The sequence below is a fragment of the Malus sylvestris genome, chromosome 17 (genome assembly GCF_916048215.2).
Source record: "Malus sylvestris chromosome 17, drMalSylv7.2, whole genome shotgun sequence".
In the NCBI taxonomy this organism is placed as follows: domain Eukaryota; kingdom Viridiplantae; phylum Streptophyta; class Magnoliopsida; order Rosales; family Rosaceae; genus Malus; species Malus sylvestris.
Window position 1 is genome coordinate 7,073,764 of NC_062276.1, and position 12,700 is coordinate 7,086,463.

At 40.2% G+C, this 12,700-nt stretch overlaps 3 protein-coding genes and 1 pseudogene across 4 annotated transcripts; 3 read left to right on the forward strand and 1 right to left on the reverse strand.

The window, feature by feature from the left end:
- The first annotated feature begins 203 nt into the window (after positions 1-203).
- LOC126609553 (pentatricopeptide repeat-containing protein At1g11900-like) lies at positions 204-1,607 on the forward strand. Its single transcript, XM_050277398.1, has one exon. It carries the CDS (start codon positions 376-378, stop codon positions 1,456-1,458), a length of 1,083 nt encoding a protein of 360 aa, XP_050133355.1. The 5' UTR covers positions 204-375; the 3' UTR covers positions 1,459-1,607.
- A 277-nt stretch (positions 1,608-1,884) lies between these two features.
- LOC126612466 (uncharacterized) lies at positions 1,885-3,609 on the reverse strand. Its single transcript, XM_050280890.1, has one exon. It carries the CDS (start codon positions 3,451-3,453, stop codon positions 2,074-2,076), a length of 1,380 nt encoding a protein of 459 aa, XP_050136847.1. The 5' UTR covers positions 3,454-3,609; the 3' UTR covers positions 1,885-2,073.
- Positions 3,610-4,570: 961 nt separating this feature from the next.
- LOC126612002 (putative F-box/FBD/LRR-repeat protein At4g03220) lies at positions 4,571-7,203 on the forward strand. 2 transcript variants are annotated; one of them, XM_050280290.1, is made up of 4 exons: positions 4,571-4,884; positions 5,167-6,211; positions 6,427-6,609; positions 6,751-7,203. In XM_050280290.1, exons 2-4 carry the CDS (start codon positions 5,186-5,188, stop codon positions 7,078-7,080), a joined length of 1,539 nt encoding a protein of 512 aa, XP_050136247.1. In that variant the 5' UTR covers positions 4,571-4,884; positions 5,167-5,185; the 3' UTR covers positions 7,081-7,203. The 2 variants fall into 2 exon arrangements, with proteins under 2 accessions (XP_050136247.1, XP_050136248.1); XM_050280291.1 differs by lacking the exon at positions 4,571-4,884 and adding an exon at positions 4,892-4,955.
- Positions 7,204-11,484: 4,281 nt separating this feature from the next.
- LOC126611727 (putative F-box/FBD/LRR-repeat protein At4g03220) lies at positions 11,485-12,549 on the forward strand (annotated as a pseudogene).
- Positions 12,550-12,700: the final 151 nt, after the last annotated feature.

The following is a 12,700-nucleotide window of genomic DNA, read 5'->3' on the forward strand; positions in this document are numbered from 1 at the left end:
GGGACACTGAGAGAGAGGGTGGGATCAATGAATGGGCAAGTGTAGGCCTGAAAACCAAGGGATAAGGTATATGTGATTTTTTGTGTCTTGCCGTATAGTACAAGTGAACCGGGTGCTAGATCTTAGAATTTCTCCCTATCAAGAGCAGGGAAAATGATTATGTACAACAAAATGGCAAAACTGGGCCAAAAAGAAAGAAGTCCAAAAAAACCAAGAGAGAAGTGAAAAAACCAAGTGTGCCGGCTTGTTTAAAGCACTTCTATTAAAACCCGCGCAGCCGCTCCTCAACGTTCTTCTCCTAAGTCCAGTGACTGACGGCTGTGGCATTTCATCAAACACCTTACCTGCACTTCCGAAACCCCCACCCCGTCCGCTATGAATATCCAGAGCATGCTATCTTCTTCCTCAAGGTGCTTGCGATGCTACATAGCAGCAGCAGCAGCATCAGACGTACGCGCTCTCACTTTCCTCCCCAACTCCGCTCCAATTCGGCGCCCGAATCACAACCCCCCGCCATTCTCCACCTCAGTCGATCCGCCATTGTTTTCCACCGCAACCAGATTCATCAGCAGCTCTCGGACCTCTTCTTCCCCAGAGCAAGAAGCTACCCTGAATCAAATTCTTTCCTCCATACAAAACGCCGCCACGTTACTCGAATCCTTGTACGAAAACCGCCTTTTCCTCAGCCCCAAATCATTCAACAGCGTGCTGGTTGCGGCCGCCGCCGAAAGCGGCGACCTTTCCCTCCTATCTCAGCTTCTTCAGGTCGCAATCGCGTCTTCTCAACCTTTAAATTCTGCTTGTTTTCTCACTGTCGCCAAAGCTTTCGCAAAGTCGGATGATTGCGCGGAGCTGCTCAGATTAACCAAGCAGGTAATGGAGCTCACCGCTCCCAGCATGACAGTCATAAACAGGATTCTCTTTGCTTTTGGCGAATGCGGAGAGACTGAGAAGGCGCTCCTGATCTTTTCCCAGATGAAAACTCTTGCTTTCGTGCCCGATTTGTACACCCACAACACTGTTTTAGAGATTTTAGGATGTGCCGGTAGGATTGATGAAATGGTGGGTCAGTTCAGGGTTATGAAAGAGGCCGGCATTGTCCCTGATGTGGTTTCTTACAATACTGTGTTGAACAATTTGAGGAAGCTTGGGAAATTCGATGTGTGTTTGTTTTACTTCAAGGAAATGGGTGAAAATGGAGTGGAGGCAGATTTGCTTACTTATACTGCAGTGATTGAGAGCCTGGGAAGATCAGGAAATGTTGAGGAGGCATTGAGATTCTTCGATGAGATGAAGGCGAGGGAGATTCGTCCTTCCCTGTATGTTTATCGGTCGCTGATCACGAACCTGAAGAAGATGGGGAAGGTGGACTTGGCATTGAGTTTAACGGAGGAGATGAATTCGTGTGATTCGGAGCTTGCTGGTCCAATGGATTTCAAACGTAATAAACGGTTGTAAATAGTTATAAGCTGGAGATACCTTCTGGTTTTCGATTTGTAGGTCTCTTGTTATTGCCATTTGATGTAGTTGTATGGTGATTTAAATCTGCTATTCACTTTGTTTGCCCAGTTTTGAAATGATTTGTATCAAACATGATTTGAATTCAACAGTTTTTCTTCGAGCAAAGCTGTTCTTATTTGCAGACTGATGATACTCAGATTACTAGTCCTATGGACTTCAAATGAAATATACACTTGTAAGTAGTTAGAAGCTGAAGTTATCTTTTGGTTTTCGGTTTCAAGGTCTCTTGCTATTGGCAATTGGTATATAGTTGTATACCAATTGGTATATATTTGTATACCAATTGGAACGATTTTGTATCAAGATTCAGATTTCGACACTTTTGTTTGAGTGAAATCGTTGTTATTAGCAGACACATCTCGCTAGGAAGCAAGAAAATAGCTTCATCTATTATTATTGCATAGCAGAGAAACCAGAGACTTACAAACCCAATTAACCAATACAAAATGCATACTTACTCCATAACAAGAGTTATGGCTAACTGAAAATCAAGTAAACTTTTGAACAAAAATTAACAAATTCAGTCGAGGTGAAGTTCCTCGACAATTCCACTTATTCTTCCTCAGCACCTTCTTCTGCAAAACTCAATTCATGGCAAACCTCCCCATTGGTGCTAAAGTAGGATTTCATCCCAACCAATTCAGCAGCCCTTTTGGCTGGCCCCGAACCCCTCGGAGTATCAATACCACATCGGACTGTCTTAATTTTTGGCAGCACATCTCCTATCTCGGCAATAACTGAAGGTGACTTGTTATCCTCTGCTGCAACTTGGTACACCACTATCTCACTTGGAATCTCCCACCTCTTCTTCACCCGGCACTCCGGTCCTTGACTCCTGGATGTCTCACGGGCAATGCCATGCGGCTTTCCAACCAAGGAGACCCGCCTCTTGTCACCTCTCTTACTGTCATCCTTATCATCCTCAGGCCAAGACCGCTTCCGACCATCACTCACTGCCGAATTCCCAATCTGATTGTACCTACTAGGCACAACCCTCCCAGGCTTGAATGGTGTTTTCTTAGCAGGCACAGACTTCTCGGCTCCGTCTTTAAAAAGCTTCTTGGGTCCAATTGATGCAAGAACCTTGTCTTGCTTCTTCACAGGCCTTTTGGACCCTCCAACAGTAGTTGCAGCCTGTTTCGGAGCTTGAACCTTGGACACAGTTTTCCTCGATTTCGGACTCAAACTCAAACTCTTGCCCCTCTCTTTCGTAGCCCTCAATTCATCGATGTCCTGAAGCTTCCAAAAGCACGATTTCCGGCGACTCTGCGTTGCCTGAACAGGGGTGATCTCGAACTTACTCGGCCTCTGAAATCCGGCTCCAGCTATAATCTCAGACGGCCCCAAACTCATTCCTCTCCGATTATCCTTCGACCTCACACTCATCATCATAGACTCAATCTTTTTCAACCCATCCAAATTCTTCACACCTTGTTTCTGCTCCATGAACTTCGCCGCCACAACCCTTCCACGCTTCTCTACCGCCTTCTCGTTTCTCTCAGCCTTTTCAAGTTTAAGCGCTTCGAGCCTCGAATTCAATCTACTAATCTCCTTCTCAATCTCTTCAATCTCCGCATCGATCTTCCCCTCATCTCGAACTCTCTCTTCTCCTTCTTCAACCTCTGCAAGACCCTTCTTCTTCGCAACCGCTGAGAAGGGATCAAGATTCGTATTTGTGTCCAGCGGCTTGAAGGGCACCGAAGATTTGACGCAGACAGGGGTTTTCAGAATCGTGGGGCTCAGATTCTCTTTGCTGCAACCCGATTCAAACGACTCTGAAGAGCAATTCAGCGAAAGGGGTTGGAGTATATCGGACCAGGAAGCCTTCACGACGGAGGAGCCACCTTCGGAGTCTTCGTTGTCGAAGGCGGCGTTGTTCCACACCTGAAGGTCTGGTGCGTTAATGGCGTCTTGGCATTCAACTACACTCATTTTCGCTCACTGGGTTCGAAGTTCAAACGATTTTAGGGGAAGATGGAAAGATTAGATGATGGGGTTTTGTACTGTAACTGCTGGTTTGTGATTCTTGGACGTGAGAGAGAGAGAGAGAGAGAGAGAGAGAGAGAGAGAGAGAGGCGATCTTTATTTTTTTTTGTATTTCGAGATTTTTGACCGTTGGGAAGAAATTTAGGCGTTGGGGCCAGCCTGAGGCTCCATGTAATCGTAGCCGTCGGATGCTAAACGGCTCCTATAGACGCTCCGATTTGAGTTAAAGTTTTTTGTTTTTAATGAGATTTGAAGTATTTTTGCTCTCGTTTTTTTTGGACATATTTGTTTTTACCTTTTACGTTTATATTTTTTTGGTTCAGAGGTTATATTACGTAGGGCTGTGCCCAATTTCTCAGAAAATATAATTTTGTTTTTTTCAAACACTAAATTGGGTGATTTTGGGAAACCCAATTTTTGAATGTTTAAAAATTGAAAACTGAAGAGAACCAATATATAATTCTTGACATCACATGGTAAAATCCTTGTTTTTCAACATTATATTGTATAGAAAAGTCTCGTTCAGTAACTCGAACTTGACATGAGTATCGTAAGGTGGTGTCACCTCTAACGTTTTTTTTCTTCTATTAAGATTAGACATCTTTCATATTTGGTGCTCTTAATCATGTGAGGACTAGATTCATTAAAATTGACAGTTGTGCGACCTATTAGTTAGTACAAGAAAATCTCGATCATGTCCTCGCCCGCCCACCCAAAGAGGCAAGAGCATGATTCTAATTTTTCATGGTATAAAGTTGTATTTCAATTTTTTTTTCAATTAATTTGGTTATTTTTTTTATGGAATTAATTTGGTAGTATTGAAAATTTTTGGAACAGTTCCTTCGGGATTACAAGCATTACGGGTGGAATATGACTCTTCCCTTCACCACGGAACTAATAACGGAGAATGGTAATTCAACTTATTTACGATTATACCAAAAATAATTGGCTGACAAATTTCCAACTTATAAAAAATAAAGATGCCAGCTTTTTCGCATCAATATATGAATAGGAAGGCTCCGATTAGAGAGATAGAGATATCGGGGCGTAATCTTTTTGTGTATAGTGCTGAAGTGAAGAAAGCTCAACAAAAACACACGAACACTATGCTCATAATTGAGATCGCTGACCATTTCATAGAACACATATGCTTGACTTTCCGCAATGCTCTTTTGGAGTGACCTACCAAACCAGCGATTGATGACACTTTCCAAGAAAAAAATCCCGGAGTGTTGGGTGTCCAAAGGTCTTGACTCAGCCCCAACCCAATCCTCTAGCCGCAGCCCACTCAGCCCACTTCCAATCTTTCTCTATAAACAAAGGGTCGAAGTCGAAACCCTAAATCTTTTGCCTTGTCAAAAGACAACTCTTGTGACTGTAAGTTGGAAACTTTCCTGTATCTTCTTCTTCCTCCTCCATTATTCTTCTCTTCTTTCTTCTTATGTAAAGTAAGTTCTCTTTATATGTATCTTCACTAATATGTATGTATATTTATATGTGTTTATATACACGTTGAACTCAATTATCCGAACTTCTATTTTTTAAGATGCACTTTATATATATATATATATATTAGCGTTTCGTATAAATAAGTTTTATTTAGGCCCTGATCATCATCAGCACTGACTTGAGGGGCGTTTTCTTTTATATTTTCATCAGGTAATGAACCCCTTAACCCATGGAAATCACCAGAGCTTTTATAGAGGGAGAAAAGAAAGCACACAATGAGCAAAAGTGCAGTATTGACAGAATCAGCAATCTTCCAAACGATGTTTTGTACCAAATACTCTCCTTGTTACCCTTCAAATACACAGCACGAACCAGTGTTTTATCTAGAAGATGGAGATATCTATGGACTTCCGTTCCCGTCCTCGACTTCTGTGCGGGCTTCACATCTGAGGTCGATGATACAAAACGGATGCAGTTCATAACCACTGTTTTGACTCGTCGTCAAGAAAACTCCAACATAAAGGTTTTTCGCATTGCGAGTGAAGAATCTAGAGATGCGAGTTTTGAATTTTTACATGACTGCATCTGCTGGGTTGTGCAGCATAATCAGGTTGAAGAAATTGTACTCTATCTGAAGATCGTAAATGGCAGGTTTGATTTGCCTCTTTGTGTATCTGAGTGTGATTCATTGAGGAGTCTCACACTGGCAGCCACTAGCGGTTTTTACTTTCTCCGTGTTAGGATGGCTACTACTACTATTGGTCTCCGTTCACTTCACACCTTGTCTTTAATTCGTGTGAAATTCTTGGATAATAGGGATTTGGTTATGGATTTATTTTCTGATTCAACATTCCCTTTCCTTGAGAAATTGACCATTTTAATATGTAGAGGAATAAGTGATCTCAAAATAAGTTGTTCGCGCCTTGAATATGTACGAATGTTCCGAACAGATTTATTTAGGCTGCACATATGTGGAATGAGACTGAAGAATTTGGACGTTGTGGGCTGTTTCATCCATGCAACTCAAAGTTTCGTCGACATATTTGCTCCAAATCTGCAGACGTTTCGTTGGAAACATAATTACCTTACAACTGGGAAGTATTTGATCCAAATCTCTCCTACCATGAGAACATCTGACGTAAATTTTTTGGTCCGGGGCAATGATATTAGCATGGCGATGACTTGTGTCGCAGTCAATCTTTTGTGCGGATTATCCCATGTTCAACAACTTGTCCTCAGCATCGATGCTCTCCAGGTTCATTTGCTCATCTGTTTTCTTGTCTACTACTTTGAAGCTCTTTAGACTTTTAATTTCATAAAATGAGATATATATATATATATATATATATATATATATATATATATATATATATATTAGACTAGAGAAATTGTGTTAAGTGATGATATCATCTACTTGTATGCATTTTCTGAATTATTTAATTGATATATGGCATATTTAACCACATCCAGGTTTTATCCAGAATATATTTCGAAGATGGTCTACCAAATTCATTTGTGAAACTTCAGACGTTGGAAATTCAAACTGAGGGCTTTGGCAAACGTGAGATCCCAGGTCTAACGTGCCTGTTCAAGAGCTCTCCCATACTCCACACTCTCAAAATCGACATATCCAATGGCAGCGACCATAATGATGTAAGTTTTTGCCTACTTAGAGTGTACTGTATATTGGCAAGTTTACAAGGACAGATGAGGTTTAAGGTTACGCTGTGAACTTTATAGAGTTTTGAATATAACTAGTAACGATTAACGACATATTTTATAATTTTGTTGCAGGTATGGAACAACAGTTTATTGGACATTACTGAATGCACTGAAGAACAGTACTGGGAAAGTCAAGCTCAGGTTTTGAGTCCCTCCCTTTGTCATCTAAAGGTGGTGAAGATCGTTGTTGCCAGTTATCCTATGAATCTTATGATCCCCGAGAGTGTGATTAGCGTTGTGAGGGTTTTACTTCAATATGGAGGAGGATTGCAAGACATGGTTCTCAGTTCTTATCACCCGACATATTTCCGAGATCCTTGGAAGGATACAATTGGTTTAATAGAGGGATTTCCGCGAGCATCTGCCAATGTCAAAATCTCAATCGTTTTGCTTGCTGACTGATTGTTTTTCAATGTGCATGGATCCATGTAGATGATGAAGCTATTGGCTGGTTCTTCATGTTTAATATGTGATCAAAACGAAAATGTAACTAAAAACATCTCCCATGTATGCAAATTGAATATAAACTTGATGGATTGGTGATGTCAACAGTGCAAGTTAGAGAACTTACAACCGCAGGATTTAATCTCACTGATTAAGCCTCCACCATTTGATCGACAGAAAAACACTGCCCGCTAACTAAGAGAGTCAAAACAGAGCTGAACTCTCTCTCTCTCTCTCTCCACCCTGAACTCGCACGCTCAGTCTCCCAGTCTCGCCGTCACTACCCACCACCACCAGCCCCCTCTTCGTTCGCCGTCCATCACCACCGCATATCTACCTCCATCTCGTCCTCCAGCTTCCACATCCAGCTAAGCCGCCAAATGTTAAAATGAAACCCCAAATTGAAGTCCATATCGAGTCCTCGACCTCCATCTTCCACCTGCAGCTTAAAACAAGGTATTATTTGTGTTATCCCTCTCCAATTTGGTTTGATTCTTCAATTTTGAAATTAGTGATTTATTGTTTCGAATTAGGATTTCAATTGTTGCTTTTATAATTCAAATTTATTATCCATTCCCCCCAAAAAAATGATAATTTTTTCCTACTATTTTATTCGAGTTGTACGCTCACCATGAGAGCGTTGGGGCGAAACTCTATTCGGAGTCCATATGAAAAAGTTGCAAAATTGCACGTGGAACTCCAATTATTAATGTGTCGTGGGGCCACGCTACTGACACTCTATCCTCTTTACTTAACACGTCCTGATATGATATTCTTCAAACACCTGAGGGTGACAAAATCATTTTAACATGCATGCAAGTTATGAAGAAAGAATAAACGAAAATAAAATATGTAAATTTAAAATATAATGAAATATGCAAATGCGGGAAAGCGTTTAGAGCATACAACTAATCAAGAGTACTACGAAAGGAATATGATTACAAAGAAAAAGGGGTTCTACACCGAGAGGACTCGAAGGTACCAATACGGGAATGCCTCAACGCCGAGATCCTACGCCTTGTTTTTAAGTCCTGAAGGGGGTGCAAAACAAAACGTGAGTGGACCAACGTTTATAGTAAGAATAATAAGAAAACCGTTTTTCCTTTATGAAAATACTAACCTCATGTTTTGAAAACACATATAATACTATATAAAAGGTTCTTTAAAAACCCTAGCATGCCATGAAAACGTTCGTAAAACATGTACGTATAAACCAATGCTTAGTAATGGTAATATAGTCGCCCGAAGGCAAATCTATAAAATCTTCGTAAATCATAAAACAGTGTACTTAACTAGGGGTATCATAGTCGCCCGAAGGCATTCCATCATCCGAGCGTGAAGCTATGCAACACTGGGTTACAACAGTGAAGAAACATGGTAGGTCCTATTACCTGAAAGTGAAGCTGTACGACTCTGGGTTACGTCAAAGAAGAAAAAGTGCATAACACACCGACATTGGTTTCGCCAGTGAAGCTGGGAGCATGTCATAAAATATCTCACTACTCATCAAACTGTGTCCTATGGCCATAGGCATATACATACTCATGTTGTGTGTATGTCTTGTATGATTACCCCCTAAATAAGTACCGAAAACATAAATCATATCTCTTGTATCAAATCATCGGAGCTCAAAAGCTCAAGCATTATATCTTAAATCATATTCGTAAATCCATCATATATCGTAATGTATAAAAAGTCATGGTTCGCAAATCTTTCTAAACGTAAATTCAATAATCATAAACATTTCATAAAACGTAAATTCGATAAATCATAAATATATCTCATGAAGTGTAAAATCAGGAAATCATGCTTTTCATGAATGTAATCCTCATATTTTGATAAAAACATGCAATTTAAGATGGGGTCCACTCACAAATACTCCGTTGCCGAAGAATCATGCAAACTAAGGAGGATGGGGTCGTCCTTAACAAACGCACCTAAGTGCATAAAATGACCACAAAACAACAATAACAACAAAGCATTTTCCCACTAAGTGGGGTCGGCTATATGATTCCTAGAACGCCATTGCGCTCAGTTCTGTGTCATGTCCTTCGTTAGATCCAGGTACTCTAAGTCTTTTCTTATAGCCTCATCCAAAGTTTTCCTAGGTCTTCCTCTACCCCTTCGGCCCTGGACCTTTGTCTCATAGTCGCATCTTCTAACCAGAGCGTCAGTAGGCCTTCTAAGCACATAAAATGACCAATTAGTAAAAACTAAAACCTTACCAAAACAATTGAATTTGGGAAAACGGAGCACGGATTTGGAATCAGGGCGTCGAAATTAGTCTAGGAGGGGTCATGGCCGAAACCGGAAAAAAGTCAACAAAAGTCAACATTGACGGCCAACTGGTCAATTGTCAACGCTGACTCACCCGAGCCAAGCCGCCGAAGTTGAGCCAAGCTGCCAGAGCTCACACTGGATTTTGGAATTTTTGGTCGAAAATTTGGGCAAATTTTGAAGCTTCGTAACTTCATTGTTTCTTAACCAAATTCGACCCATAATATATCAAAACGACGATAGGAAAGTGTAGAACAAGATTATACCTATTTGGAAGCTCAATGGTGGCCAGAGATAGATGGGAAATAGCCTAAAAGGCGACAAGTCCGCAGGAAAACTGGGTTCTTCGTCGAAAACTAAAAAAACTTTAAACATCCATAACTTCGTCTATACTCAACGAAATTAAGTGATTCAAAAGTAAAAATTATACCTCGAAATGAGACGAAAAGATTGGTACCCTCCTCAATGGCTAAGTCGTTATGGTTTGGTCAAAAAATGGCTTGAAAGCTATGGAGGTTGTGGGAAACAGGGTAAACTTTAAATGTTCATAACTTCTTCAATTCTTAACCAAAATCGACAATCTTTATATGGAAATGAAGCTTAAAATGAGGAGAAAACATATGTACCAATTTAGACCGAGTGGTGGTGGGAGTTGGTTGGAAAACGCCTGCAAAAGTCGTAGTTTTAATTGAAAAACTGGGGAAGTCTTTCCCTAAGGCATTTATGGTCCAAACGCCACCAAAGCTTCTCAAAAACCTTCCAATCATATCCCTAGACATGATCAACTAAGTTTTGGACTAAGTTTGGGGCTTACCTTCTTGGATATGGCGGGAACTCGCAGGGAAATTTTGTGCACAATGGCTGCACATTATAGCGCAATGGAGAGATTTCTCAAGGTTCTTAAGAGGTTTTGCGTAGAGCGAAGGTTTGCGCATGGCAGTTTGTGTGTTAAATTGGAGGTCCCTTTAATGTTTCCTGCCGCTTGGTATTTATAGAGACCTACATACCTAAGTCGTGGAAAACAATCCCAATTGCATTGTGACTCCAAATCTTTAATTGTTGCTGCTGCCCACAGACCTATCCCATGCATAATCACAATAAATGAAAACTCTGAAAACTTTATCCTTTATGCGCCTAAGTCCACGCCTTAGGCCTTATCACATCAATCAAAGCTTAATCTCATCTCCCAAAACTCCATCAGTAGCCTTTATCCCATGCATGCATAATAAAATGAAATATAATCCCATCATGCATGCCTTATTATCTGATACTTTAAAGACCATCTTCCATCAAACACATGGCATCCAATTGTTGCACGGCATCAGTCACTCACCCATTCAATCTCATCTGTATACTAACCAACATTTAATTTGCACGCAAATTGTTGCTTAACCAGATAAGAGTCTCAAAGCTTGAGATATAGTTTGCATCCCATTTTCTGTACTAAAAGATAATTATTATGATAAAACCATAATAATATCTTTAAATAACAAAATTATCTTCACCTTTTCATCTGTCCGTCTGGCACTATGCTCAACCAACGACCTCGGTTGCACGGGCCGATGGTGTAAATTTGGGTCCAAACAGAAGGCATTCCCAAATTTGGTAGCTCAAGGTCCTCCCCTCCTTGCAGTACCTCTTCTTTGCAAACCCACCTTTAAATATTATCCCTCTGCTTGTAATCTTGAGTAGTAGTATGCTCTACACATGTTCATCATTCTCACACTTTAATTCTTAAAGATATGTATTTTAATATGATTATTATATTCAACGCAAATTTGCAAGCATGCTTACATGTTCTTAGTATAAGCATGATATGATGGCTTGCTTCACTCATTGGGAGTCGGCCAACAAGTGGCTATCCTGGTGTCCTCCGGACAGCAGGATCGGGGCATGTCATATATAGCAAGTTTGTTTGTTTTTTGGCTGTCTACATGCTTGGACGTTCTTCAATAAAATTAGCTCAGACAAATTGGTTAGGGTTTCATATAATTAAGTTTTATTTAGGCCCTGATCATCATCAGCACTGACTTGAGGGGCGTTTATTCTTTTGATCTTTTTAGCAGGTAATTAACTCATTACTCCATGGAAATCACCAAAGCTTTTATAGAGGAAGAAAAGGAAGCACACAATGAGCAAAAGTGCAGTATTGACAGAATTAGCGATCTTCCAAATGATGTTTTGTATCGCATACTCTCTTTGTTACCCGTCAATTCCATAGCACAAACCAGTGTTTTATCTAGAAGATGGGAATATTTATGGACTTCTGTTCCCATCCTCGACTTCTACGAGGGGTTTCCATCTGACGTCGATGATATTAAATGGATGCAGTTCATAACCAATGCTTTGACTCGACGTCAAGAAAAGTCTTTGACATAAAAATCTTCCGCATTGCGATTAAAGATTCTGGAGGTGCAAGTTTAATTTTTTTAAATGATTCCATCTGCTTGGTGGTGCAACATAATAAAATTGAAGAACTTGTACTCTATCTGAAGCTCGTAAATGGCATGTTTGATTTGCCTCTGTGTATTTGAGTGTGATTCATTGAGGAGTCTCACAGTGTTAGCCACTAGCAGTTTTTTGTTTCTCCGTGTTAGGAGGGGTGTTACTACTAGTGGTATCCGTTTACTATACACCTTGTTTCTAGGTTCTGTGGAATTCTCGGATAGTAGTGTTTGGGTTATGGATTTATTTTCTGATTCAGCCCTCCCTTCACTTGAGAAATTGAAATTGATTATATGTAAACGTAGAGGAATAGGTGATCTCAAAATAAGTTGTCCACGCCTCGAAGAAGTACATATTTTCGGAACAAGTTTATTTAGGCTGCACATATGTGGAATGAGACTGAAGAATTTGGTCGTCGAGAGCTGTTTTGTCCATGCAACTCAAAGTTTTGTCGACATTTTTGCTCCAAATCTGCAGACGTTTCGTTGGAATCTTAATCACCTTACAATTGTGAAATATCTGACCCCAATCTCAACTGCCTTGAGAACATCTGATATTGATTTTTTGGTTCGAGATAATAGTATTAGCAAGGCGATGACTTGTGGCGCAGTCAATCTATTATCTGGATTATTCCATGTTCAACAACTTGTCCTCAACATCGACACTCTCCAGGTTCATTTGCTCATCTGTTTTTTTGTCTACTAAATTTTTCTACTTTTTAATATACTTTTTTTTTGACAAACCCTTAACGTAAATTTTGTATAATAAAAAAAAAAAACATACGACGTGGCATAATGTGGATCATGGATTTTAATGGACGGTCCAGATTAAAAGCATTGTACAATCCGGTACTAGG

Bases quoted from the DNA above. Each gene is read 5' to 3' on its own strand.
- LOC126609553 (XM_050277398.1), top strand. From the start codon at position 376: ATGAATATCCAGAGCATGCTATCTTCTTCCTCAAGGTGCTTGCGATGC.
- LOC126612466 (XM_050280890.1), bottom strand. From the start codon at position 3,453: ATGAGTGTAGTTGAATGCCAAGACGCCATTAACGCACCAGACCTTCAG.
- LOC126612002 (XM_050280290.1), top strand. From the start codon at position 5,186: ATGGAAATCACCAGAGCTTTTATAGAGGGAGAAAAGAAAGCACACAAT. The intron at 6,212-6,426 runs GTTCATTTGCTC...AACCACATCCAG, and splicing joins TCAGCATCGATGCTCTCCAG to GTTTTATCCAGAATATATTT. The intron at 6,610-6,750 runs GTAAGTTTTTGC...ATTTTGTTGCAG, and splicing joins ATGGCAGCGACCATAATGAT to GTATGGAACAACAGTTTATT.